At 54.1% G+C, this 26,356-nt stretch overlaps 1 protein-coding gene and 1 long non-coding RNA gene across 5 annotated transcripts; one reads left to right on the forward strand and one right to left on the reverse strand.

Annotated features, from left to right (window-relative positions):
* Positions 1-249: 249 nt before the first annotated feature.
* LOC122209877 lies at positions 250-4,047 on the reverse strand. 2 transcript variants are annotated; one of them, XR_006197812.1, is made up of 2 exons: positions 3,873-4,047; positions 250-802 (listed from the first exon to the last, which is right to left on the reverse strand). It is a non-coding gene; the product is annotated as an uncharacterized LOC122209877 (long non-coding RNA). The 2 variants fall into 2 exon arrangements; XR_006197813.1 differs by having other exon boundaries at positions 3,788-4,047.
* Positions 4,048-4,344: 297 nt separating this feature from the next.
* On the forward strand, positions 4,345-25,714 carry CHST12 (carbohydrate sulfotransferase 12). Of its 3 annotated transcripts, none has more exons than XM_042921720.1 (2): positions 4,345-4,431; positions 23,675-25,714. In XM_042921720.1, exon 2 carries the CDS (start codon positions 23,758-23,760, stop codon positions 25,000-25,002), a length of 1,245 nt encoding a protein of 414 aa, XP_042777654.1. In that variant the 5' UTR covers positions 4,345-4,431; positions 23,675-23,757; the 3' UTR covers positions 25,003-25,714. The 3 variants fall into 3 exon arrangements, with proteins under 3 accessions (XP_042777654.1, XP_042777656.1, XP_042777655.1); XM_042921722.1 differs by having other exon boundaries at positions 4,364-4,416; XM_042921721.1 differs by lacking the exon at positions 4,345-4,431 and adding an exon at positions 7,966-8,093.
* Positions 25,715-26,356: the final 642 nt, after the last annotated feature.

Here is a 26,356-nt window from a genome sequence, read left to right on the forward strand (position 1 = left end):
GCTTCCAGCGTCATACCGGTAAGGCCACGGAGTCAGGGAGGTTGGAAGACCCACCGTGGTCACACAGGTGCTAGGAAACGGCCCCAGCATCCCAGTAAGATTGGCCCACACCACCCAGTAAGACACGGGAACTAAACAGTGCGATGAGACTGGGGTGGGGCTGAGGGCGCGTGCACGCAGGATGAACCAGGACTCCTGGGGCTGCTCTCAGATCTTGTGGCCTGCAAAGATACAGGTGGAATCTGTGACTCATGCCCCTGCTTTGTTTTATTTCCCCTCACTGGTGCTCACACCCATCCAGCACCCAGGAGCACTCAGAATCTCCCTGATGCCTCTATCACAGGCAGTTGACATTTCCTGGCCAAGCCACAGTTACTTTTCTCTTTTCTCTGTGGCCACGCTGGTTATGAAACCAGAAAGAGTTGCAGGCAGCATGGACGCTGGGAGAGCTAAGACGAAAACATGGACACCGAGCCTGGCTGTCAGCCTGGGGAGGCTGCTGCCTGTGCACGGGGGTCCGGGGTCCCCGAAGGTGGGCCATGGCCGATCAAGTTGCTGTGGAGACAGACAGACAGCTGGGGTCCAGCAGCCTGAAGGCAGCCAGGGCCTAGAAGAGGGGGAGATGAAGGTCCTCTCCAGGGCGGAGCCGGCCTGCTCACAGATCCCTCTGGGCTGGTGGGGGCTGGAGCGGAGGCCGTTGATGGTTCTGGAGCCGCCTTTGCTTCTGGTCCTGACTCTGCCTCTTACACCACTGTGTGTCTTTGGATAGTTGGTTCACTCCTCTGGGCCTCTGCCACCTCGTCTGGGAACAAGGAGAGAATGTGTGGCTATCTCAGCGAGGGCAGGTGCACAGCTAAGGGGAGAACTGGGCGGAGGGTTGGTTTTTTGTTTTTTTTTTTTTATGTTTTTTTAAATTTTTTTTTTTAATTTTTTTTAAACATTTATTTATTTTTGAGACAGAGAGAGATAGAGCATGAATGGGGGAGGGGCAGAGAGAGAAGGAGACACAGAATCGGAAGCAGGCTCCAGGCTCTGAGCCATCAGCCCAGAGCCCAACGCGGGGCTCAAACTCACGGACCGCGAGATCGTGACCTGAGCTGAAGTCAGACGCTCAATCGACTGAGCCACCCAGGCGCCCCTATGTTTTTTTTTTTTCTTTAATTGAGGTGAAACTGACATGAGATAAAAATCAACAAATTTAAAGGGAACACCTCAGTGGTATTTAGCACATTCATGGTGTTTTGCGACCATGAACTCTCGCTTGACCTCGCACATTTCACCTCAAAAGGGGACCTGGCGACATTATGGTCTTGCTCCCCCTCTCTCCTCCCCATCAAGGGAAGGGGTGGTCTCATCTCAGCCTGAGTCCTGGCACTCCCCACGTGGTCTTGGAGTTGTTCAAGTTCCCAGGAAGGCTTTGGTAGCGTGAGATTGTGGTTCCTGGGCACCTGAATGTCTAGGTAATTCAGACGAACCTTTTCCAAGCCCCCCAGATGCAGGCAACTCACAGGAAAACTCTTTAGAATTGCACCACACCTTATTCTGGTGAAAGGTCTGAGAAGTCTGGCTGTAATTAAACCTTTGAAATTTTATTTCCTGTCTCCTGCTCCTATCTGGCCGGGGAACACTTTTATCTCATCCAGGGGGGTACCCTACAGCCCTCTCTGCAGGCCACCATTTCAGGGCGTCGTTTGGGAATTGCTGGCCCGGAGGAAACATTCATTGAGCACCTCTGAATGCTTTCATTTAAATCTTCATTATGTACCCCTTCTTCCTAAGGAGGAAAATCTTGGCTGGGGAGAAAAGATTTAAAAGATCTTTTCATTTTGAAAAGATTTTCAAAATGAAGCTTCAACATATATAGGACAACATTTATCCTGTTGAATGCAGAGTTTTATGAATTTTGACCAACACAGTCCAGGAACCACCAGCACCACCATCAAGATAAAGAGCGGTTTCATCAGCCCTGAAACCTCCCTCTGCCCCTCCGTACTCAGCCCTTCCCCCAACCGCTCCCCCCGGGAAGCACCTGTCACTCTAGCTTTGCCTCGTCCAGAACGTCCTCTAAATGGAATCACGCAGGATACAGTCTTGAGGCTGGCTCAACGCGGAGCGCACCTCAGGTTCACCTGTGTTGCTACGCCAGTTGGTGTTCACTGCTGAGTTAGTGTCCCGATGTACAGACGTCCTACAGTCTATCTGTTCGTTTGCCAGTTGAAGGAGTTTTGGGTGCTTTCCAGTTTTTGGCAATTACGAATAAGCCACTAAAAATACTTGCATTCGGGCTTCTGTGCAAATGTCAGTCTCCATCTCTCTTAGGCGAATACCCGGGAGTGTGTTTGTTGGTTTGCTTGGTAGAGTTACAGTTAACTTTTTACAAACCCGCCAAACTGTTTTCCAAGGGGCTGTGCCACTTTGCATTCCTACCAGCAATGTAGGAGGGCTCCAGCCGCGCACTCTCTTCATCGGCACTAGGTTTTGCCAGTTTTTAAAAATTTACTTTAACCATTCTTATAAATATTTCAAGGGAAATAACATTGTAAAACAGTTCATTCTATAATTTTTCATAAATACCGTTATGGGCTTTAAAAGGACGTGTGGGAGTACTAAACCCCAGGACCTCAGATGTGACCTTATTTGAAGACAGGATCTTTGCAAAGGAAATCAAGTTAAAAGGAGGTCATGAGGGTGGCCCTCATGCAGTGTGGCTCCGCCCTTACAAAAGAGGAAATGTGGACACAGAGATGGAAGGAAGTAATGTGAACACACACACAGAAGACGGCCAGCAAGCCCACAAGCGAGGCCCCAGACGGAGTCGCCTCCCAGCCTTGAAGGAAGCAGCCCCTTGGCCTTCCAGCCTCCAGAGCTGAGAGAGATTGCATTTCTGTCGTTTATGCCTCGTGGCCTGTGGTACTCTGTTATGACAGGCTGAGCAAAATGATGCGCACACAAAACACAGGCGAAACACGTATCTTAAGCCTTGAATCCTGTTAGTAAAATGACCTATCCGTCACCTGTCACCAGCTTAAGAACTGGAATGTCACCACTGTCTTCCCAGCTCCCTGTGTGCCCCTGCCCCATGTGCACCTGCCCCAGCCATCCCACCCTGTGTGGACCTGCCCCGGCCATCCCTCCCTGTGTGCACCTGCCCCGAGTCATCCCTCCACGTGTGCACTTGCCCTGGCCATCCCTCCCCGTGTGCACCTGTCCTGGCCATCTCTCCTTGTGTGCACCTGCCCCGTGCCATCCCACCCTGTGTGCACTTGCCCTCTGCCGTCCTTCCCTGTGCCGGCACGGCCTGCCTGCTGAAGGGGACCTCTTTCCCAGGGAGTGGAGTGAAGGGGACTTAGGGAAAAGGAGACTGTGGAGAGAGACCACCAACTGCTTTGAGGTGTTAGCTGAGGAAGTGATAGCTGGAATGGGCAAAGGATACTGATTTTATTTTTGTGTCTATAATGGGAGAGGCCTGACCGCGGTTAATCTGATGCAAAGGAGCGGTTGGGGTCCTTGTTTGCTTGCTGTCTCCCCTGCTAAAAGCTCGGGGAGGGCAGGGCCCTTCTGTGTCTCAGGACCCAGCAGGTGGAGACTCCGTAGTGACCGACTGCTGGGCAAGAGGAGAGTGAAGACAGAGCCTCCCCTCGGAAGGCAGTCCGCTGTGAAACCATCACTGGTGGAAACGTCCTGTGGATGGTGGCGGAGGCTGCGGAATAGCGTGAACGTACTTCCCGCCGCTGATCTGTACACTTAAAAACGGCTAAGATGGTCAACCCTGTTACGTACATATTACCTCCGTTAAGGAAAAGCCACGGATACAAAGAGCAAGGATCGCGAGCGCTCGCTATGCAGTGGGCATCTCACGGGGCGCTTCGCACCTGCCTGCAAGGTGAAGTCACCACCCTCTCCGACAAACCTGGGGACAACCCAGGAGAGGCTCGGTCACTCGCCCAAGGCCCCGGGCCGGAGATGCTCTGCAGGCAGAGAAGGTCGCGAAGGAGCCGATAGACAGCGGGCGCCCCGTAAGCACAGGTTAGTGGCGCCGCGCGGGGCCCTCCCACCGCCCCCTGCGCACGCCGCGCGCCCACCCGCTGGAGGCGGGGCCAACGCTGCTGCTGCTGCCCGCAGAACGGGATTGGCTGCTGGGGAGGGGGGGCGGGCTCCCGGCGCCGGGGGGCGGGGCCGAGCTCGGGTTGTAAATACGGCGCCACACGGCACTGGTTGCGGAGGGCGGGGGCGGGGTGCGGAGAGCGCAGGCGCATTGAAGGCGTGCGCCCCTCGGCCTCCGTGGCCCCTCCGTGGGCCGCGACTTCTCGCGAGACGTGGAGCTGAAGGCGGGGCTCCGGGCTCCGGGGGGCGGGGCCGGCGGAGGGACAGCCTCGGGAGGGTCGCCTGGTGGTGAGGCGGCGGCGGCGACGCGAGGTGAGGTGAAGTGAGGTGAGCTGAGGCGCTCGAGGCGCGAGGCGGCGTGCGGGGCGCGGGCGGCGGGCGGGTTCTGGCTCCCTCCTTCAGCCCACCCGGTGGGTCCGCGGCCCCGGGCCGAGCCCCCGCGCCGGCCACTGTGTGACCTTGGCCCGGCTCGCAGCCTCTCTGAGCCCCAGGTTGCCCCGCGCTGCAGGGCGGCGGCGGGTGGGGTGCTCTGCAGGCGCGCTCCCGGTCCGCGCCCTCGGCGGTGCTCGCAGCCGGGCCTCACGCCGCAGTGCTCCGAGGGCCCTCGCAGGCTCCCTGCGCGCAGACCCCGGGCCAGCCGGAGCCCCCCCACCGCCGCGCCTACCGGGGACCGGGGGCTCCTCCCGCCGGTCTGCGCTGGGCAGCCCCGCCAGGGACCCCGGACCGGGCTGCGCTGGGCGCCCTCCCCCACCCCGGGGACCCCAGCTCGGCCTGCGCCGGACGCTCCCCCCTACTCCAGGGACCCCAGGCCGGCCTGCGCCGGGCGCCCTCCTCTCCCAGGGACCCCAGCTCGGCCTGCGCCGGGCGCCCCCACCCCCACCCCGGGGACCCCAGGCCGACCGCTGGGAGGTGGGGGGGGGGGGGCTTGGAGGCGGACCACTCCAGTGATCCCCTGCTCGGAAACAGCAGTTGTGCCTCTCCAGCGAAAGGAAGCCACGCACTGGCCGCTAACAGAGGGACTTGTATCTAAAGCTCGGGCTCCTGGCCGCCGGGACATCGCTGGCAGGCGGTTGGCTCCAGCCGAGGTTCCGTCTGGCGCGGAGCACAACAAGCCACAGTGTGTCCGCGATTTATTAAATTATTTACTTTATACTTGGACTCGGGAGAGACTCAGGAGGCCCGGCATGAATGGGGGTGTGCGCTGCACACGCATCTTTAAGGGTAGTGCCCCCCGAAGTGTGGGGTCCGGGCTGAGGGCCGCCTGGGAAGCGGCTCCGCGGGTCCTCGCCTGCCCCCACCCGCGGCCGCCCTGCAGCCCTTCTCCGTGAACATGTGGCGTGGGGAGTGTGAGTCAGGGCTGGTGTCCGGTGAAAAAGGAGGGGGGACACGGGGATGTTCGGGCATTTTGTAAAAATTGAGGTACAGTTGCACGTTGTGGAAGATCGGGGTGACGGAGAGTTGGTTTGATACACTTAGGTGCACCTGCCCCCCGCGGTAGTGATAGCCAGGCCTAGGACCCGACCCCGGAGAGCGTCTGCATGGAATTGCAAAGGTGTGTCGTTTCTGGCAAAGTAGTTGGTCCGACTTTGGGTTGGTATTTCCAGGCCCGCGGCACTGATCGCGGTCCCGATCCCGGTACCCGCCCTGGGCCCGCCTCATCATTTCAGCAGTCGTGCAGCCCCCGGTCATTTGCAAGATGCCACGTTGGGCTGGCTGCTGGCAGTTATGGTGACACTGATTATCGTACGGCGTGACCTCACAGTAGATAATCTAGGCAGTTCTTCGCAGAGCGTGAAGAAAGGGGGTCGGTGAGGTGTATTTTCTGGCCTTGGAGTTTTCCATGGTGGAGACGACATAACGGCTTCGGGGGCCTTGAAGGACGAGTGAAGGTTGGAGAGAACATTCCAGGTGGAGGCAGGAGGGTGTGTGGAGACAGGGAAGTGAATGGGGTACTTGGTGGGGGGGGGGCAGGAAGTCCCTGCATTCATTGTGAGAGGGGGATTGAGGAATGGGGTGGAAGCTAGGGCTGAAAAGAGGTTTCTTACCGAGGAGCCTTGAATGCCGATCTAGAGTTTGGGCTGTTACCCTGACCTTCGGTGAGGGGGGCGGGGCAGTCGGGGTTTTGGGTGATAGATCCGTGTTTCAGAAAGGCAGCACCAGCGATACCGTGGGAGGCAGGCAGGGGGAGGTGGAGACTGGCTGGGTACAGGTGTAGGGGGAATGACTTGAGGACAGAGGTCGCCAGAGTGGGGGGTGGTCACGAGACTGACACGGGAGAGCCCAGCGTGTGTGTGATGGCCTGTGCGGGGTGTGGGGAAGGGGAAAGGAAAAATGCCCCAGCAGCCAAGAGTTCTCACGTGGGTGCTTGAAGGACAGAGCTGGAGCGGGTGTGGAGGGGGCGTCACGGCACGTGAGACCTTTAGGCTCGCAGGATTCGTGGTGTTTGTGGGCCCTCCTGATGAGACATGCTCTTGGAGAGAGGGTGGGGAGCACTCGCCAGGAAGGGAAAGGTGGTGGAAAAAAGGCGTGTCACCACGGCTGATGGGTGATTCTGTTCTAGAAAGATCTGGAGGCTCAAGTGCCACTTGTGGAGGAGAATCTGCCGAATGAAACTGCTGAAGCAGATGCTGCTGGTTTATCATTTTAAGAAACCACGGCTTACCTCTTATCTTCCTTTCTTTAATTGTCTCTTTCTCATCAGAAACCAGCAGTTGGTTTCACACCTGCTCGGAGTGTCTGTGGCTGCAGCCGGGGCGGCCGCTTCTCCAGTCCCTTGCCAGTACATGTGCCCAGGGCCGGCTGACACAGCAACTCGGTGCTTCCCGCCGCTAACCGGGGTGGCGGTTTCTGTAACTGTTTAGAGAACTTTGTGGATATTTCAGAGAGGAACGGGAAATGCCCAGCAGAGTTGGGGGGCGGGGGGCGGGGGTGTGCCCTGCTATACACAGCACAAGAGGATGCAGCGGAGGGGGTCGGTGGCTCCCAGAATACTGCCGGCTGGGCCGTTCCCTTCGGGCAGGACAGTGGAAGGGTCTCTGGGGAGTGTGAGTAGCTCCAGAGAAAGGACCTAACAGTAGTGACGTCACAGGTTCCCCCCCTAATGAAGTTCATAATTGATCACGTTCCCCCACCGTGGTTCAAAGCTTCCAAGTTCTCTTGGTGCCCTACCTCTGGCATAGGAACATGCTTGCAGGCCACGGAGAGTGTGCGGGAAGGAGACCGGGAAAGCCGCCTGTCAGCGACGTGCACATGCAGATAAGAGACAGGAACAGGCTGCCCCATAAAAACAGGCGGGGGAAGCGCTCTAAGAACCAAGACGCGAAGTCTTGGATATAGAAAACAATGCGAGAAATGAAAGCTCAGTGCGTGCAAGATAAAGTTGAGGAACTGAGGCAGGTGAACAGAAAAGCAGAGGTGGGAAGCGGGAGCAAGGAAGAAGGTAAGGGATCCGATCAGGAGGCTGACGGCTGAATGATCCCCGTCAGTGAGAAAGAACAGAAAATAGGACGGGGCCGTCCACAGCACGACGCAGGAGAACGTCCTAGAACCAAAACTTTGTGTGGAAGGGGCATCCAGGTGGCCAGCCCTGGGGGTGGGCGGTGTGGGGGGGGAGGCAGGTATCCTTCACTCTCTTGTCTCTTCCCTTCCCTTCCCGGGGTGGGTCCTTGCATCACAGGGATCGGGTTTGCACAGTGAGGGTTGCCGCGTTTCCACAGTAACGAGTGAGAGTTTGGGAAACAAGGAAGGGATTTATTTGGAAACGCCTCCGAGGCTGTGGGTTTCAGAATTTGGGTAGTGAGAGCGTGGGTGGAGAGAGAGATGTGCACACCCACCCTGAGGCCCGCTGTTGTGAAATTTCAGGGCTCTGGGGCAGAGGACCTTGCTGGCTTCTAGAAAGAAGAGTAAACACAGGCCACCAAGAGGGCATCACACACGGAGCAGGGTGCTTGGGGGACCCGTCCGCAGCAACCTCAGAAGGTGGAAAGCAGGTGAGCATGGCTTTCAGAATTGCAAAGGAAAACATTTTCCACCTGGAACTCTGTACTCAGGCAAAGGAGGGTGGAATAAAGATGTTTTCAGACACGCCCCCGAAGTTTGCGTCCCTACTCTAAGGGAGTGACGGACAGGCCTGCTCTCCCACCATGAGGTGGTGAGTCTAGACAGAGCCTGAGGAGAGGGGGCTTTCCCGGAGGAGGTGGAGAGGCGGCAGGTGCGCAGAGCAGGCCTGACCCCGTCAGACGGCTCCCGGGAGAGGGTTTGGGGGGGCGGGGAGCAGGTGAAGTCCACAGGGCGCCTGATCCTCTACAACATCTGGAGAGGGGATGAAGACAGCTGGCAGGGCTGGGGCTGGATGAGTACAAGCAAATGGGAGCACAAGACTGTTACTAGTTCCAGGGAAAAGAAACCACTGTGCAGGGAAAGAAGAATAATTACGGTGAACTGCCAGGCTCAGCTGTGAACAGCCTTCGCTCAAGGATGATAATTTGCGTAAACACGGAATATTGCTCTCATTGAAATGCCGATGTGCCCGTCTGGGGAACGTGTGGGGATGAGCAGGGCCTGGCCCGGAGGGCCAGAGGGGGTGGGGGGGAGGCCGGGGAAACTACCCTCCCACCTGCCCGAGTAGGAAGCCAGTAGGTAAAGCTGATCCCCTTACGGCCCAGGAGGCTGTTATCCGGAGGCAGAGCTAACACCAAAGATTCAGCTGAAAAGAATGAGGGAGCCCGGTGGGGGCGGGTCACGCGGAAGGGCCAGGGGGCTGCCCTCTTCTGGAATCAGCTCCCCAGAACGGTTTCATCATTTAACATAAACGAGTGCAAGTAACGTTGATAAACATAGAGACAGTTGCACTAAGCTTCCGGCTCCAGTGGAAGAAGGGGCCCTGGTCCTGCCTGTGTTTTGTGCCCTTTTCCTTATCTGGGAAGAGTTTACTTGTTCTGATTTCCTTGTCATCATTGTCATTGTTCTCTGCATCCTGTCTCCTGGCTGTGGTCACATAGCAGTGTTGGCGCTTTTTTTTTTTTTTTAGCTATTTTGTTTTTCTTTTTAACTTTTCATAAGGGGTTTGAAAGCACATTCAAAAGCAGAAGGAGCCCCGTTATTTCGTTACCTGTCAGCCAGTGTCAGGAATGATAAAATCAGGGTCATTGTGTTCATCCGTTTTCTTCATTAGCGTGATGACTCTATTGAGTACCTACTGTATACGTGCCTCGAGTTTACGTTGTAGTGTAGACAGATGATGCAATGCACACATAAAGCGGAGAACGTGCCATATTGGAGGGAATGATACAAGCCACAGAGAGGAGGCAGGTCTGCAGGGTGGGAGCGACCCGGGAGGCCTCCCTGGTGAGGTGAGCTTTGAGCAGGAACCCGAAGCGCGTGCGGGGTGGAGCCCCTGGGTGCATCTAGGCAGGGCCGTGAGGGGGGCGACGGAAGGGCTGAGGGTGTGGGATCCCATCAGGTAGGGCCCGTAAGGACTGCAGTGGGAAGCCATCGGACTCCAGTGACCGGAGGGGTTTGAGCAGAGATGTGGTGTGGTCTGACTTGGGATAGGATGAGCCTGACTGCCACCTTGAAAGTGGGTGTGTGGCTCAAGAGCAGAGAGCGGGTTGGATGGAGACAGTTGGAGTGTTGCGGGTGAGAGCTGATGTTGGCTGCACCGGGGTTGGGGGAGGGGGGGCGGGGACGGGCGGTGGAAAGCCCAGAAGAGGTTAGAGTCTGCATGGGTTTCGGACGTAAAGCTCCAGGCAGGTTCTTAAACTAATTGTGGTGGAACTTACATCAGTATTTTCCCTTGAAATAATTTATTCGAATGAACTCTGAGAAATGAGAGCTTACCATTTGGGTTCCAGAGTCAAGTGCCATGCAGCAAAATTTTGGGTCTTGTGAGGAATACAGCAGGTATAAGAGATGATTCCTATCCTCTCAGAACTTGAAATCTAGCGTGGGAGTGTAGTACGCGTGCCCTGATACCCCGTCTTCTTGGAGATAGTTACCGGTGGGGCTCAGAGACCAGGGGTCGGGAGACCAGTGTGCGCCCATGGCCCTCTGCGTCCTGGGCTCAGCTCCGGGGTGGGGGTGGGGGGGCAGCTCAGGCTCGATTTTCATCCAGGTCTTCTGGGACGCACACCAGCCTTCCAGTCCATCACTGTGACCGTTTCTTCCTAATTTTATCTGAGCCGCTGTCAGAAGTAGTTCTCAGGGTGAACTGAACACCAGCGAAGTGATTCTACAAACAAATAACCCCTAGGGGTGCCTGGGTGGCATGGTCAGTTGGGTGACTTGATTTCGGCTCAGGTCATGACCTCACGGTTTGTGGGATCGAGGCCTGTGTCAGCACCGCACTGACGTTGTGCAGCCTGCTTGGGATTCTCTCTCTTTGCCCCTCCCTGGCTCTGGCTCGCTCTCTCAAAATAAATAAATAAACTAATAATAATAATCCCTGATGCTGGTGGCATCGGATGCACATCTGTTTTGCACCGGGGGCTTTAATCCAGCACAAGCATCACTTCCAATGCTAGATGATGCAGCTCAGAGAATAAATGTGGAGACCGCTGACGGAAGCTTTCCATATTTCTATAGGCTACAGTGATGGGTACCTTAATGATTTCTTTGCTTTTTACGTAGTATTTGTAAAGCTGGAAAAGGAGTGGGTAGTTTCTGGTATTTTTGCCAGTAGCATAATAAGTAAAACTGAACACATTCTTGGACCTTCTTTTTTTTTTGATGTTTATTTATTTTTGAGAGGGAGGGAGGGAGGGGCAGAGAGGGAGGAGGATAGAGGATCTAAGGCAGGCTCTCCGCTGACAGGAGAGAGCCCAGTGTGGGGCTCGAACTCATGAACTGTGAGATCATGACCTGAACTGGAGTCAGACGCTTAACTGCCTGAGCCGGCCGGGTGCCCCCATTCTTGGACTTCTTAATGAAGGTCATGTCGTTTGATTTGATGCTCAGAAGTTGGTTATTGGTACAAGAAGAAATTAAGGTAATAGAAATCTGAGTGTCCGCTAAAAACCAACCAATTCTGCATTAAATGTGCACTATAGAAACTGGCAGGGTGTGGTGGTTGGGAAGGTAGGCTCTGTTTTGTTTTGTTTAAAAAAAATTTTTTTTTAATGTTTATTTCTGAGACAGAGACAGAGCAGGAGTTGGGGAGGGGCAGAGAGAGGGAGACACAGAACCCGAAGCAGGCTCCAGGCTCTGAGGTGTCAGCACAGAGCCTGACGCGGGGCTTGAACTCACAAACCGTGGGACCATGACCTGAACCAAAGTCAGTCGCTCAACCGACTGAGCCACCCAGGCGCCCCTGTTTTGTTTTATTTTGAAGTTTATTTTTGTGAGAGAGAGAGTGTGCACACAAGTGAAGGAGGGGCAGAGAGAGAGAAGGAGAAAGAATCCCAAGCACTGTCAGCACAGAGCCCAGGATGGGGCGCAAACCCATGAACTGTGAGATCGTGACCTGAGCCAAAATCAAGAGTCAGATACTTAACCAACTGAGCCACCCTGGCGCCCCAGGAAGGTAGGCTCTTAACTCAGTTGCCTGGGTTCAAATGTCAGCTCTGAACAGGTGCCAGCTTTGTAGATTTGGGCAGATTGCCTCAATGTTCTGTCCTAGTTTAACCATAATCAGTGTGAGGATTAAATAAGTTAATGTATCTAAGAGTTTACAATAGCACTTTCGAAAACTTATTAGCTCTTGTAATTATAAAGTCAGTTGAAAGCATAGATACTTTCTTTGCTGATAACCAATTATGGGTAGAAAATATGAGTAATAAAAAATAAATAACATGGTATATTTATGGAATACAAATATTTGAGGGCCCGATAAAGATGGAAAAATAAATAAGTACGGTGGTATGGGCTGAAGGGGGTGGTTTAATAGTTTATAATATATTTAGCTCATGTTTTCATTTCCATAGTCTGGGTCACTCTGGTGAGCAAAATGGCCTTGGTGGGGGGGGGAGTCTTGTTTTATAGGCGAGAAATTGAAGCTCCGACTTGAGGTGATGTCCCAGGGCCACTCAGCAGAGACTGGCCTTGGCCTCCAGATTCCTCCCCATTTCCTCCTGATCTATAAATGTCTGTAGGACCTTGAGGCCGGTGTTTTCGTCCTGTGTTCCTGTCCTGTGAACTGAGAGCTAGTTCATGGTATTCACGTTAGAAAGTTTGAGCTTCTGGAGGTTGACTTAACAAGACTGCTAACGTCCTTTTTCTTGAAATCAGGTATATTGACGTATAATTTCCATGCAGTAAAATGCACAACTCTTTTTTTTACATTTATCTATTTTTGAGTGACAGAGCGTGAGCAGGGGAGGGGCAGAGAGAGAGACACAGAATCCGAAGCAGGCTCCAGGCTCCGAGCTGTCAGCACAGAGCCCGATGTGGGGCTCGAGCCCACGAACCGTGAGATCATGACCTGAGCCCAAGTCGGATGCTCAACCGACTGAGCCACCCAGGTGCCCCAAAATGCACACCTCTTAAGTGCACAGTTCAACAGATGCGGACAGATATGTCCACCTGTGGAGCTGCCGCTACGGTCAACACAATAGAACATTTCCATCCCCTGACGTTTCCTCCTGTTCCTTTGTACTGTGATTTCTGTCACTGTTTTCACCTTTCGGGAACTTCCTGTAAGTGGAATCATGTGGTATGTACTTGTGTCTGGGCTCTGCTGTTCAGCTTATTATCTGTGAGATTGACCCATGTTGTTGCGGGTACCGGTTCATGAGCCGGTGGTACGTTCTCTTCTGTGGCTGGGTGGTTTTCCACTGAATGAGTACACCACGATTTGTTTATTCTTTCATTCGTTGGTGGACCTCTGGGTTGTTTTCAGTTTGTAGCTGTTTTGAATAAAGCAGCAGTGAATATTCTTGGACACATCTTTGTGTGGACAATTATTTCATTCAGGGATCGGGTCTTTGGTGCTGTATCTGAAAGGCATCACCACACCCAAGGTCATGTAGGTCCTCTCCTATGACCTTCTCGGAGTTTTATAGTTTCGCGTTGTACATCTAGGTCTGTGATCCACGTGGAGTTAATTTTTGTGAAGGCAGTAAGGTCTGTGTCAGGATTCTTTCACGTACTCCTCTTTCCATGTGGGTGTCCACTCGTCCCAGTGCCATCTGTTGAAGAGGCGACTGTCTTTGTTCCATTGTGTTGCCTTTGCTACAGATAGGCTGACTGTATTTTTCGGAGTCAATTTCTGGGCTGTCTGTGCTTTTCCATTGATCTCTACTCGGCTCTATTGCCAATACCACATCCTCTTGATTAGTGTGGCTTTATGGTAAGTCTTGAGGTCCCGTATTCAGTCCTCCAACTTTGTTCTTCTTCAGTGTCGTGTTGCCTTTTCTGGGTCTTTTGCCTCTGTAGAAATTTTGGAAACAGCTTGTTGATAATAACAAAGTAACTTCCTGGGATTCTGATTGGGATTGCATTGAATCTGTAGGTTAAGTTGGAAAGAACTGATATCTTGACAAACATTTACTCTTTCTGTCCACACACATGGAATATCTCTCCATATGTTGAGTTCTTCTTTGATTTCATTCATCAGGGTTTTGTAGTTTTCCTCATACAGATCTTATACCTATTTTGTTAAGATTTATACCTAGATATTTTGGGGAGTTCTAATGTAGATAGAATTGTAGTTTTGGGTTTTTTTTTTAAGTTTATTTATTGATATTGAGACAGAGAACCACAAGAGAGAGAATCTGCACTGCCCGTACAGAGCCCGATGCGGGCCTCGAACTCTTGTACTGTGAGATTGTGACCTGACCCCAAGTCAAGAGCTGGATGCTTAACTGACTGAGCCACCCAGGCACCCCTAGAATTGTGTTTTTAGTTTCAAATTCCACTTGTTCATTGCTGATATGTGGGAAAGTAGTTGACTTCTGTATATTAACTTTGTATACAACCTTGCTGTAATCACTTGAGCCCTTAAAATTTTATTGGAAAAATCGTTGATAAGCTAAGATTTATATATCATATTTTTGATGATCAGTTTGATTGGTCTTTAAATAGAGTCCCTAAGCATTATTATAGCATATCTACTTTTATTGATGTTGTAGAACCTTCTAGGAACTGAAAAATCTGTTTGATTTTTTTTTTTAATACCAACTTTTCTAACTTTTAAAAAGTCTTAGCGTAAAAAAGGAATCTAGTCTGTATACCAAAAAAAGTTGATAACCGCCTTTACTCATAGCAGTCAAAAACAAGGAACTAACCCACAAGTCCGTTAGATAAATGGTCACGGGTGAACAGTGGTGTATCCACACAGTGGAACACTACTCAGCCAGGCAAAGAGAACTTCGTGCTGACACAGGCCACAACCTGGACACATCTCGAAGCGTCTTGCTGGGTGCAGAGCCTGTGTCCTCTGTGGTCTCATGTAGGTGACGGTCTGGGAAAGGTGAACCATAGGACAGAACACAGATTAGCGGCTGTCCGGAGGTGGGCACCGGGGAAGGAGGGAACTTTTGAGAGTGGAGGAGATTCTCTGCGTCTTAGTTGTGGTGTATCTTTGCTGAAACTCCTCACACTCTGCAGATAATTGCTGATGTAAGTCAGACCTCAGTAAACCTGAGTAGAAAGAGAAGAAAAAGGAGAGGCGCCAAACTGATTGAATCAGGAAAGACGGTCTCTTAAACGGTGCCAGAGCAACTGGGTATCCAGACGGGGGAAGTCCGTCTGCCCTCCCCCTGGAATACTCTATTGACTGGTGGCTGAACATCCCTTTCCACTGCGGCAAATACTTAGTATCTGTTTCTTTCACTTCTCGGTGATGTGATTGCTTCTTTTTGTAATGTGTGGTACACACACACACACACACACACACACACACACACACACATCCCTCCGGACTCGGCTCTCTGGAGAGCCCCAGCACGTTTCCTTGGCTTGTCACTTGCACTGGTGTGTGTGTGTGAAAGAGATGTATTTTTAGGAATTGGCTCACGTGATTCTGGAGGCTGAGAAGCTCAGGTCCAGCCGTCCTGATGGTGTGTTCCCGTCTGAGTCTGAAGGCCTGACCCCCAAGAGACAGCTGTCCCGGCTCAGGGATGGGCAGAGGGGAAATTCTCTCTTCCTTCACCACCTTGCTCTGTGCAGGCCTTCGGCACATTGGACAAGGCCCACCCCCCACTTTCCTTACTCTGTCTGTCGAGTCAAACAAGTGTCATTCTCCTCTGCAGACACCCTCACAGACACACTCGAGTGCTGCGTGACCAACCGTCTGGGCCGCCCGCAGCTCAACCAGGGTGACACAAAATTAACCAGCACACACCTGGCGACCTTTTCATACTGTGGGCATCGGTTCTGCTCTGGAAGTGTGGGCAGTGCCCCTACAAGGGTCCTCACGTGGGTGTGGCCGTGTGGCCCGCACTTGTAGGGAAGGCGGGAGGGAGCCCGGCCTTCCTCGAGTTTTGCCCGCCGTGGGTGTGAAGGCTCCTGGGGACCAGCAGCCTCTGGTGGGCGGCTGGTGTGGGGCGCGGGCTCTCCGGGCTTACGCTGCCGCACCCTGCGTGTGAAAAGGAACGTTCAGCAACCCCACCCCGAGCTGAGAAACCACTCTGCACAGCCACCCTCCGTGTTTTTGGTTTAAACCTAACCTAAAACTGAATTGTCTTATCAGTGGCGTCCACAGGACACTTGACAAAGCCCTTGCAGAGACCTGGGCCCCGAAGGCAAAGTTTTGGGACAAGACTTTGCTGGCCGTTCTCTCGCTGGAGGCAGAAGCCAGGATGATTGTCAGTCGTTTCCTCAGCGACACCTCTTGGCTTCTTACAGCTTCTTCCAAAGCTGTAATCCTTTTTGTTGACTGCTTTTTTGAAATAATTGGAGATTCACGTTTGGAAATAATGCCCTTGTTTTTTGAACGAATATCACGTTTGAGGTCAGTGTTGTTGCAGGACTCGCTGTTGCGTCGTGAAGGCAGCGAAGCGTCACCCAGAAATTCGGATGCTCCCATCCCTTTTAACAGTAAGACTTGTGGGCGATGCTGTCTGGTAGTCGTCTTATCTTGGGCCTTCTCGTTCTCGTCGCGCCTCTGAGAAGCTGTGAACTGGCGATCGTGCGTGCCTGGCAGGAGCCACAGCCGTTCCTTTCTTGGGACTGCTCCCACAGGCCCTTTGATAGGCTCCGCCCGCCCGCTCTCCACAACCGCCCTTTATGTGGCTTGTTTGAGGTTCGAAATGACCACACTAAGGACTGCCCTTGCTCCTTGATGTTAAAAATGGACCGTGGCCTCAGCCTCATCGGTAAACGCTGCCTCGGCCTGGTGTTGACGTGCTTATCACCTCAACTTGGAAAAGCCTGGATGGGGCTGTGGCCCAGGCAGGTCTGGTTCCGTGGCAGGGCTCCAGGGCGAGGCGACGCTCCCAGGACGCAGGCACACGGGGTTTGGCGACCCAAAGGGAGGACCTGTCTTGTTGTCATTCGTCCACCCTCTCACTGTACGTGTTTCAAACTTGAACATTTGTCTAGTGAACTAATTGCGGTAAGGTCGGCCCGTTGAACTTCCGTGCAGACTTGTGTGAGATGAAGGTGTGGCTCCAGCGGCCAGCTCTAAGTTTCTGGCCTTTGTTGCAGTTCTCGCCCACATTTAAGGCCTTGCTTTTTTCTTTAATTTTATTTATTTTTACTCACATATTTGTTTTTTTGTTTTTTTTTTTGTTTTTTTTTTTTTTGTAAATTTTTTTTTTTTTTCCAACATTTTTTATTTATTTTTGGGACAGAGAGAGACAGAGCATGAACGGGGGAGGGGCAGAGAGAGAGGGAGACACAGAATCGGAAACAGGCTCCAGGCTCCGAGCCATCAGCCCAGAGCCTGACGCGGGGCTCGAACTCACGGACCGCGAGATCGTGACCTGGCTGAAGTCGGACGCTTAACCGACTGCGCCACCCAGGCGCCCCACATATTTGTTTTTTACACATTGCCCTGCATTTTGCTTTATTTATTCAATGGCACGTCCTATAAATTCTTCCAAGTCTGCTGTTCGAGCTCTGGTTCATTCTTTTCTTTGCCAGTTTTTTAAATTGTGGTAAAATGCACGTAACATTTATCATCTTCACATTCACGTTGTCACACAACCATCACCACCCTCTGTCTCTAGAATTCATTCCATCTTTCCAAACGGACTACATCTGCCTCTGGTAAATAGTAACACCCCCTTGCGCTCCCTGCCCAGCACCTGGTAACCTCCAGTCTGCTCTCTCTCTCTATGGATCCAGCTCCTCTGGGGACCTCACAGAAGTGCAGTCGTACAGCGTTTGTCCTCTGTGGCTGCCTGATGTCACCGAGCATCGTGTCCTTCCTCTAGGCTCGTCCACGTTGTAGCAGGTGCCGGCATGTCTTCCCTCGGAAGGGCTGAGTGACGCTCGTCGTGTGCGTGCCATGTTTTGTCACGTCCTTACTCTTCACCACACACCTGGGTGGCTTCCACACCCATTATCCGGCTGTTGTGAATAATGCTGCTGTGAGTGGGGCTGGCTGTACAAATATCTCTTGGAGACCCTGCTCTCAGTTCCTTTGAATACAGACCCAGAAGTGGAATTGTTGGATCACATGGTAATTCTGTTGTTAATGTTTTTTCTTGTTTGTTTATCTTTGAGAGACAGCACAAGCAGGGGAGGGGCAGAGAGGCAGACGCAGAGTCCGAAGCAGGCTCCAGGCCCCGAGCTGTCGGCACAGAGCCCCACGCGGGGCTCGAACCCACAAACCGTGAGATCGTGACCTGAGCCGAAGTCGGACGCTCAACCGACGAGCCCCCCAGGCGCCCTTATCGTTAATGTGTTGAGGAGCCTCCGTCCTGTTTTCCTCAGGGGCCGCAACATTTTACATTCCCGTTAGTAGTGCACGAGGGTTCCAACTTCTCCCCATCCTCGCCAACACTCATCTTTTGGTTTTGTTTTCATTTTAAGATATTTCTTTATTATTTATGAGAGAGGCAGAGACAGAGAGGGAGAGGAGAGAGAATCTCAAGCAGGCTCCACACCCAGCACTGGGCCTGTTGCGGGGTTCCATCCCATGACCCTGGCATCGTGACCTGAGATGAAATCAAGAGTTGGACGCTTAACCCACTGAGCGACCCAGGTCAACCGATTTTACTATTTTTTTAAAGTGATGTCTGTCCCCTACGTGAGGCTAGAACTCGCAACCCCAAGGTCGAGAGTCGCATGCTGCATCGACTGAGCCCTCCAGGATCCCCTATTTTTTGATTGGGGTTTTTGATGGGTGTGAGGTACCGTGTCGTCGTGGTCTTGATTTGCATTTCCCTGGCGATGAGTGATGTTGAGTATCTTTTCATGTACTCCTGGCCCATTTGTATGGTTTCAGAGAAATGTCCATTCATATTTTTTGCCCATTCTTGAATTGGTTGTTTGATTTGTTTTTTCCTTGGAGTTTAACGAGTTCTCCATTTATTCTGGATATTAACCCCTTATCAGATACACGATTTGAAAACATTTTGTCCCATTCTGCAGGAATCTTCCCTGTGGGCAGTGCCTTTTGAGGCCCAAAAGTTGCTAAGTTGCATGAAGTCCACTTTGTCTATTTTTTCTTTTGTTGTTAATGCCTTAATTTTTTATTGCCGTGTGTCTTTTCTTTCCTTTTTTCTTTTAAATGTTTATTTTTGAGAGAGCGAGAGGGAGAAGGGCAGAGAGAGAGGGGGAGACGGCAGATCTGGAGCAGACTCTGCACTGGCACCAGACAGCCCGACGTGGGGCTCGAACTCACAAACCGTGAGATCATGACCCGAACTGAAGTCAGATGCTTCACAGACCGAGGCAGCCGGGCACCCCGCTGTGTATCTTTTCTAAAAGGGAAAATGTTGGGGCACCTGGGTGGCTCGGTCAGTTAAGCGTCCGACTTCGGCTCAGGTCATGATCTTATGGTCTGTGAGTTTGAGCCCCGCGTCGGGCTCTGTGCTGACGGCTCAGAGCCTGGAGCCTGTTTCACATTCTGTGTCTCCCTCTCTCTCTGCCCCTCCCCCGTTCATGCTCTGTCTCTCTCTGTCTCAAAAATAAATAAACGTTAAAAAAAATTTAAAAAATAAAAAAAATAATAAATAAATAAAATAAAAGGGAAAATGTTTTTTTCTCACAGTAAAAACCAATCAATGCTCAGTGTAAACAAAAACACCGTAAACGCGAAAGCCGTGAAGAGGGGAGTCAGAGTCACCCAGACACCCGCGCGCTGTCCCGGGATATGTGCGGACTCTGTCTTGTGTCGGGTGGCGGTCGCGGTGGCCCTTCCCGTGTGGAGTCCCATGTGCTTACCCGGTGGCCGGCTGCCCGCCTGGGAGCTCTCCCTGCCGCCTGCCACAGGGAGGGGCCGTGCCGTTCACGCCGAGTGGTGGAGGGTGCGTGGTGTAAGTTATGGGTCTCATTACAAGTAAGTTAGTCGACTCGCTGTTTACAACATAAGCTGTAGATTCTCTGCGCCCACGAGGAAAGCGCCGTGGAGGTCGCCGCGTGGCCTGCTGCTGGCCCTGGGCCCGGCGGGGGCAGGTACCGTACCTGGACGGGGTCCTGGTGCTCGGCTGCAGTGCTTGGTGGTGCCTGGTCGTCCTCGGGTAGGTTATCTGTGGACTAAGAACAAAGCCGTAGATGTTAAACGTACTACAAGAGTCGTAGATGGTAGCGCCTGGTGCTAAAAGCTTAGAGAACCATATCGCGCACAGGTAAGAAAGAAAAGTCAGGTGCCTCAGTTCCCACTGGGAGCATTTGGGGCTAGTTCCAGCCTGACCACGGCCCCTTGCAGCCATAACCAGTGCTCCGTTCGGTGCCCTTCGCCTCCAGGCCCGGTGCCTCTGCGTCTCTTGGGTCGGAAAAGCCAGGGAACCCTCGCCCGTTTGCGACAGAGACACGCAGGTCAGCATCTGAACTTCCAAAGAAGGGTGATCCTTCTAAGCCCCTTCTGTTCACCAGATCGAACTTTGAGTAGAAGGAAACTTGCCCGTGTGACTTCAGTCCCTGGGAGAGGTGGGAAAATACAGGGCGGGTGTCAGGTGCGTGTGTCCTACCATGACTCCTGTGTAAACGCTTTCTACCGTGGAATGCCCCGAGGTCACGGAAAAGAAGGAGGTGTCGACGTACGCGACCACATGGACGAGTCTCAAAGTACACGCCGTGTGGTTCCATTGATACGACGCTCCAGAAAACGCGAGCTAATTTATAGTGACGGAAGCCAGATCAGCTGCAGGAGGGGAGGGATGAGCCGGGGAGAGGGATTAGAACGGGCATGAATACGCTTTGGGGGGTCGATGGAGATGTTCCCTCTCTGACCGTGGTGAGCGTGTCACGGGTGCACGCGTCCAAACTCACCAAGTGGTACGTTTTAAGGACGTGCACGTCCTCGTGCGTGAGCTACACAAGCCGTTTGGAAGACCGAGTACGTCTAACGGTAACAAAGCTGAGGGAGCCGGAGTGTGTGTGGGCTTGACCTGTGGAGCGAGGCTTGCATTCCGGGCCTCGGGTTCCTCAGCCGTGAGAGGCCTGTGCCTCCCTGAGGCCGCGTGCAGAGGCTTGAAGGAGCGCGCGCGCGTGACACGCTCCTCCCGGTGCCTGGCCCGTGGTGACGGCTCTGGAAAGGGCAACTGCGATCGAAGACGCGTTATCTCTGTGTGTCATTTTTCTCCCCTGGGTATTCAACCTTCTCTTTTCCTCGAAATTAAAGCGAAGTGTTACTAAATTGTTAGTCATGAGCGTCCATTTTTACAGAACGCCGTAGGCCCTGGCATTTGTTAACATGCATATGCTACGTCTTGCCTGAAAAATAAGCAAAGGTGTTTAGTTATATATTGTTTATCATAAGCAGACTTAGCTGGTTCTTAGCATTCTAAGCCCACGAATGACGGCCCGGTCCTTGATCTGTGGCTGGTGCCTGTGCCCGCGGACGGGACTCTGACTCGGCATCATCCCCACCGTGCGTGTGAGTCTCATTCTTAAAACTGGAAGCCGAGCTCTCGCGTCAGTTGACATTTGCACTTACTCTTTCCCTTTGCTCTCAGCCTTCGGGAAAACTTTTCTTTTCCTCTTTTTTGATATGGTTTCACTTTCCGTCTCTAGAAACTTCACCCTTGTACATCCCCGAGAAGGCGCGGTCTCGAAAACTTTAATGGCGTGGTACTTATCATCTAATTTTGAAAACAGGCTGTGACGTCGTGTGATTGTCACCACGAAAACAGCTTTAAACTGTTGTCACATAGCTGTTGTTACTCCCTGCACACCTGTGATGCCCTCAGGGGAAGCTGGGTGAGAGACACACGCCTCTAATCCTGATGGTTTTCTTCATTTTGTGACACACTTATCACTTCCACAAGGTGTGATAAATCCCGAAGGCGCGCACTGCCCCGGCCCTGCCCGGCCCCTGGCAGAGTAGCGGTCAGCCGGGTTCTCTGCGCCCCCGGCTGGGTTTCCTTTTCTGTGGGGGTGCGCTGAGATCACCGGGGCCCAGGAAGGACTGGTGCGGGTGACTGTGACCAGCACATTCTTTTCTGTCACCTGCTTGTGTCGGCACCTTTCCTGTGTCAGCCCACACAACCCTTTGTACTGTGAACAGGTAACACTTTCTCCATCAAACACACAACATAGGGGCGGCGGGGTGGGGGGGACGGGGGGATCAGCCAGTTAAACGTCCAACTCTTGATTTCAGCTCAGATCATGATCTTATGGTTCGTAGGATCAAGCCCCACGTTGGGCTTGGTGCTGACAGTGCGGAGCCTGCTTGGGATTCTCTCTCTCTCTCTCTCTCTCTCTGTCCCTCTCCTGCTCAGGCACTCTTTCTGCCTCTCTCTCAAAATAAATAAACATTTAAAACAACCAAAAAAGCCCAAAATGAACTGAGTATAAACAAGGCTGCATAGGTGGGTGGAGATTGCTTCCAGACCTTGGCCTCGTGAAGTTTTAGGTTCATTTAATGAAACTGCATCAGGTACCAGGTACCAGGCACACAGTCGAACACGTGCAAGAGGTTCAGACTCGGAGAGGTTCAGAAACTGAGAAGTCCCAGAGCATGCGCGGTGGGAGACCCTCCCGGAACGCCCCCAGGACGCGCTGTGTCTGTGTCTGCTCTGGTGCCCCCACTGGCAGAGCTCCCGGTGTGTCTTAAAAATGGCTCCTTCTGGGTTTGGGCCACTTTAGAGGAGTGTACTCATTCTCTCGTTAGGCCAGACCCAGAGTCTGAGTTCTGTCCTCTGAAGCCACACGGGATAAGCCTGTCCCCTCTCCCAGGCGACTGCCCTCCAGATACTTGAGCCCCCGCTGCAAATCTCTCCTCCGGCCTCAGCAGCCCCCACTCCCCTCTCGCAGGTGCTATTGGGGAAGAGGCCTGATGGCCGGCAGAAGCCACAGGAGAGGCAAGGACCCCACTTAGTCTTAAGTGGATGAAGACGTGTGCCTGTCTAGGGGTGCTGCAGACAGGAGGTGAATGCCAGGAGAGAGGGGTACAGATCTTGAACTTTTCCAGAAACCTCAGACTCTCAGGTCATGCTTACTGAACCTGGTAGGATAATTTGTTTTTTATGTAAGATGGTCCTGGTTCAAAATACAGGAAAGAGAGAGGTGAATGTGGCCCCTGCAACTTCCCCAGCCCCCTTTATCCTGGCACTTTTCAGACACTGCCTCTTCTTCCCTGTGCTGCCTGGGACAGGGTTGCTGCTCAGAACAGCTGTCAAACAGGACTGGCCCCAGGAAGGGGTCCTCTGGCATATTTGGGATTGACCTTGACCGCGGTCGATGACAGCCTTAGTGGAAGTTGTAAGGGAAGCACGAATCCCTCGTCCAGCCTGCAGAGCCCTCCCTGACGCAGGGGTGGCGGCCTGCCCCCAGGCCGGTGGCATGCTGCTCGACCCCGGGGGTGAGGCCCCAGCACCTGCTGACACCGCTTCCCCCCTGCACCTGCCCTCCCTCCACCCTCCTGCCGCGGCCGTGGCTCCGCTGCTGTCTGGTTCCCGCGGGGACGCGGACAGGCTCTCAGGGCCTGGAGAGCTCTCACACGGGCCCGCGTTCATCTGCCTGCTGCACCCTCCCTCTGTCCCCAGAGACCTCGAGTGTGCCCTGCCCTTTCCACACAGAGGGGCAGACACGGTGCCCAGGGCCCAGCACGCGTCGGCCACACACACGAGCCTGCCTCTGACGTGTTTCTTAGGATGAAGTGTACACGGGGGCGCCTTTAACATCATTACAAATTGTAGGACGCATTAAACCTTAACCTTCTTGTGTGTGTGTTTCACTGCCCGCCTCTCCTTCCTCCCCGGCACCTCCCGCTCAGGAGGGTCTGTGTTCCCGCCTGAGCCTGGTCTCTTCGCCCCCTGCTTTCAGTTCCGTGATAAAGGATGTCCGGTGACCGCATCAGCCGCACCCGTCCCGGGCCCCTCAAAGCAGCGCTGGTCGCATTACACGGAGGAGCTGAAGTCCGGCAGGCAGCCCCGCAGAGCCCGAGCCGTGGAGAATGGGGTGGGAGCCGGGGGACGGGGACCCTGACCGCGAGGCAAGCACCGTGCGCCGGAACCTGAGGCTCCAGGAGGGCACGTTACCTGGACACGGTCTCTAACGTGGCTCTGTGTTGCCTTTCCAGGGTCCCGAGAGCAGCGCCCCTCCTCCATGAAGCTGCCGTGAAAGCTCCCGGGTGAGAGGGCCCGCGGCCCGTCCGCGAACAGAATGACCAAAACCCGGCTCTTCCGCCTGTGGCTGGTCTTGGGGTCCGTGTTCATGGTCCTCCTGATCATTGTGTACTGGGACAACGTGGGCACGGCCCACTTCTACCTGCACACTTCCTTCCCCAGGCCGCGCCCCACCCCCGCGCAGGGGGCAGAGAAGGAGTTCACGGCCGACGTGGACGCGTTTTTGCAGAAGCTGCTTAGCGGCGGCCTGAAGCAGAGCGCCCCCTCCGGTCGAAGGACGGAGCAGCCCTCGGTGCCGGCCTCGGGCAGGCCCGTGCTGAGCAACGCGGAGGAGAGCGTGCGGGGCTACGACTGGTCCGCCCGCGACGCCCAGCAGGGCCCGGACCCCGGCGGGCGGCAGGCCGAGCGGAGGAGCGTGCTCCGGGGGCTCTGCGCCAACGCCAGCTTCGTGTTCCCCACCAAGGAGCGCTCGTTCGACGACATCCCCAACTACGAGCTGAACCACCTGATCGTGGACGACCGCCACGGCGTCATCTACTGCTATGTGCCCAAGGTGGCCTGCACCAACTGGAAACGCGTCATGATCGTGCTGAGCGAGAGCCTCCTGGACCGGGGCGCCCCCTACCGCGACCCGCTGGACATCCCGCGGGAGTACGTCCACAACTCCAGCACCCACCTGACCTTCAACAAGTTCTGGCGCCGCTACGGCAAGTTCTCCCGCCACCTCATGAAGATCAAGCTCAAGAAGTACACCAAGTTCCTGTTCGTGCGCGACCCCTTCGTGCGCCTCATCTCCGCCTTCCGCAGCAAGTTCCAGCTGGAGAACGAGGAGTTCTACCGCAAGTTCGCCGTGCCCATGCTCACCATGTACGCCAACCGCACCGGCCTGCCCTCCTCCGTCAGCGAGGCCTTCAGCGCGGGCCTCAAGGTGTCCTTCGCCAACTTCATCCAGTACCTGCTGGACCCGCGCACCGAGAAGCTGGCGCCCTTCAACGAGCACTGGAGGCAGGTGCACCGGCTCTGCCACCCCTGCCAGATCGACTACGACTTTGTGGGCAAGCTGGAGACGCTGGACCAGGACGCCGCCCAGCTGCTGCGGCTTCTCAAGGTGGACAAGCTCCTGCACTTCCCCCCGAGTTACCGGAACAGGACCGCCAGCAGCTGGGAGGAGGGCTGGTTCGCCCCCATCCCCCTGGCCTGGAGGCAGCAGCTGTACAAACTCTACGAGGCCGATTTCGTCCTGTTCGGCTACCCGAAGCCCGAAAACCTGCTCAGAGACTGAGGGCGGCGGGGACAGTCCCGAACGCCGGAACCAACCGGGCTCACGTCATCTGCCGTCCCACGGCCGTCTTCCTGAGGGAGGAGCGATGGGCTCCCGCGTGGATTTTTTCACGGCCCCGTTTCCCTGCCGGCCCGACACGGCAGGGTTCCCCAGCGCTCCCGTCAACGAGGAGGCTGGAGACCGTCCCTACACTCCAGTTTTTTAAATAACCTACGATTTTGCAATCTAGACGTACCGTTTACTCCACTGCCTATATTCGTTCAGTACTGTGTTAATATTGTTTTCTAAGATTAATATATTTGAGATATTTAATATGAAAAGCGCAGAAAGAGAGGATGGAGTAAATGTTACACCTGCTTCTTCCGCCTGCTTTCGTGGTTATTCTGGCAGAGCGTGAAACTCGGGTAGAGGAAGGGGGTTTTCGTGGTCACCTTCCACAAAAAGCAGGACCCTGCACTTGAAATCAGGCCTCCCTCGTGTTTATAAAAGGGTAGCAGACAGATCTCCTCAAGCGAGAGCGCCCTTGCCGTGTGATATTTCTGGAAAGGGAAGGCAGTCAGGAAGGGTGTTCTGTTTGCGACCACACTTCCCGGCCGCAGTCACGGAGCAGGGTGGTCATTCCAGCTGTTCCTGTGAGTGTATAAATCCTGGCCGTAAGGATTTGCTGTGACAGGGGTGCTGTGAGGAGTCTGTCCCGAGAATCGATTCCTGACGTCGGCAAGGTGAGGCTTGGGCGACAGATGCGTTGACCTTCCCCCTCCAGGGCGTGACTGACCCTGGGATCCTCTCGCTCGGCGGCCCCGACTTGGGAAAGGTGTCCTGTTGGCTAGTCCGGGAAGGCTCCTGGTTCAGATTTATCTGCAGTTTTGGCCACGACACTGTAGTTGGTGAGAAATTTGCGGTCACTCCGTGGTGTGTGGGACTCACGTTTGACCTTGCGTCCTTGATGTGTAGCGTTTGGTCCCCGGGAGCCGGCAGCGCACTCAGGAGGCCTGCCCCCAGCCCTCCTTGGTGCGCAGCGTCCTTGCTGTTCCTGGTTTCCAGATGGCCCCGGGGGCTCGTCTGAGCACGTGGCCTCCAAGCGCTCACCTCCCAGACTCGGGGCTCCGCCGTGCGACAAGCCACCTGCTCCTCTTTTTATGAAACGGTCAGCAGCAGAGACGCTCGAACTTGGGAGTCCAGCTGTAGAGTAACTGAAGAGCCGTCAGGCACCACGGTGGGGATCTCCTGGGACACCCGTTTGCTCAGTAGTCACCCGTGACACCCAGAGCGCTGGGCTTCAGGGTGGCTCTGCCTTCGGGGAGCCTTGTGATCCTAGGTAGAGATGAGAGTGGGGACCCCCATCCCAGGCCAG

Source organism: Panthera leo, chromosome E3 (assembly GCF_018350215.1).
Source record: "Panthera leo isolate Ple1 chromosome E3, P.leo_Ple1_pat1.1, whole genome shotgun sequence".
Lineage (NCBI taxonomy): Eukaryota > Metazoa > Chordata > Mammalia > Carnivora > Felidae > Panthera > Panthera leo.

Coding starts and splice junctions, on each gene's coding strand:
- CHST12 (XM_042921720.1), top strand. CDS start 23,758: ATGACCAAAACCCGGCTCTTCCGCCTGTGGCTGGTCTTGGGGTCCGTG.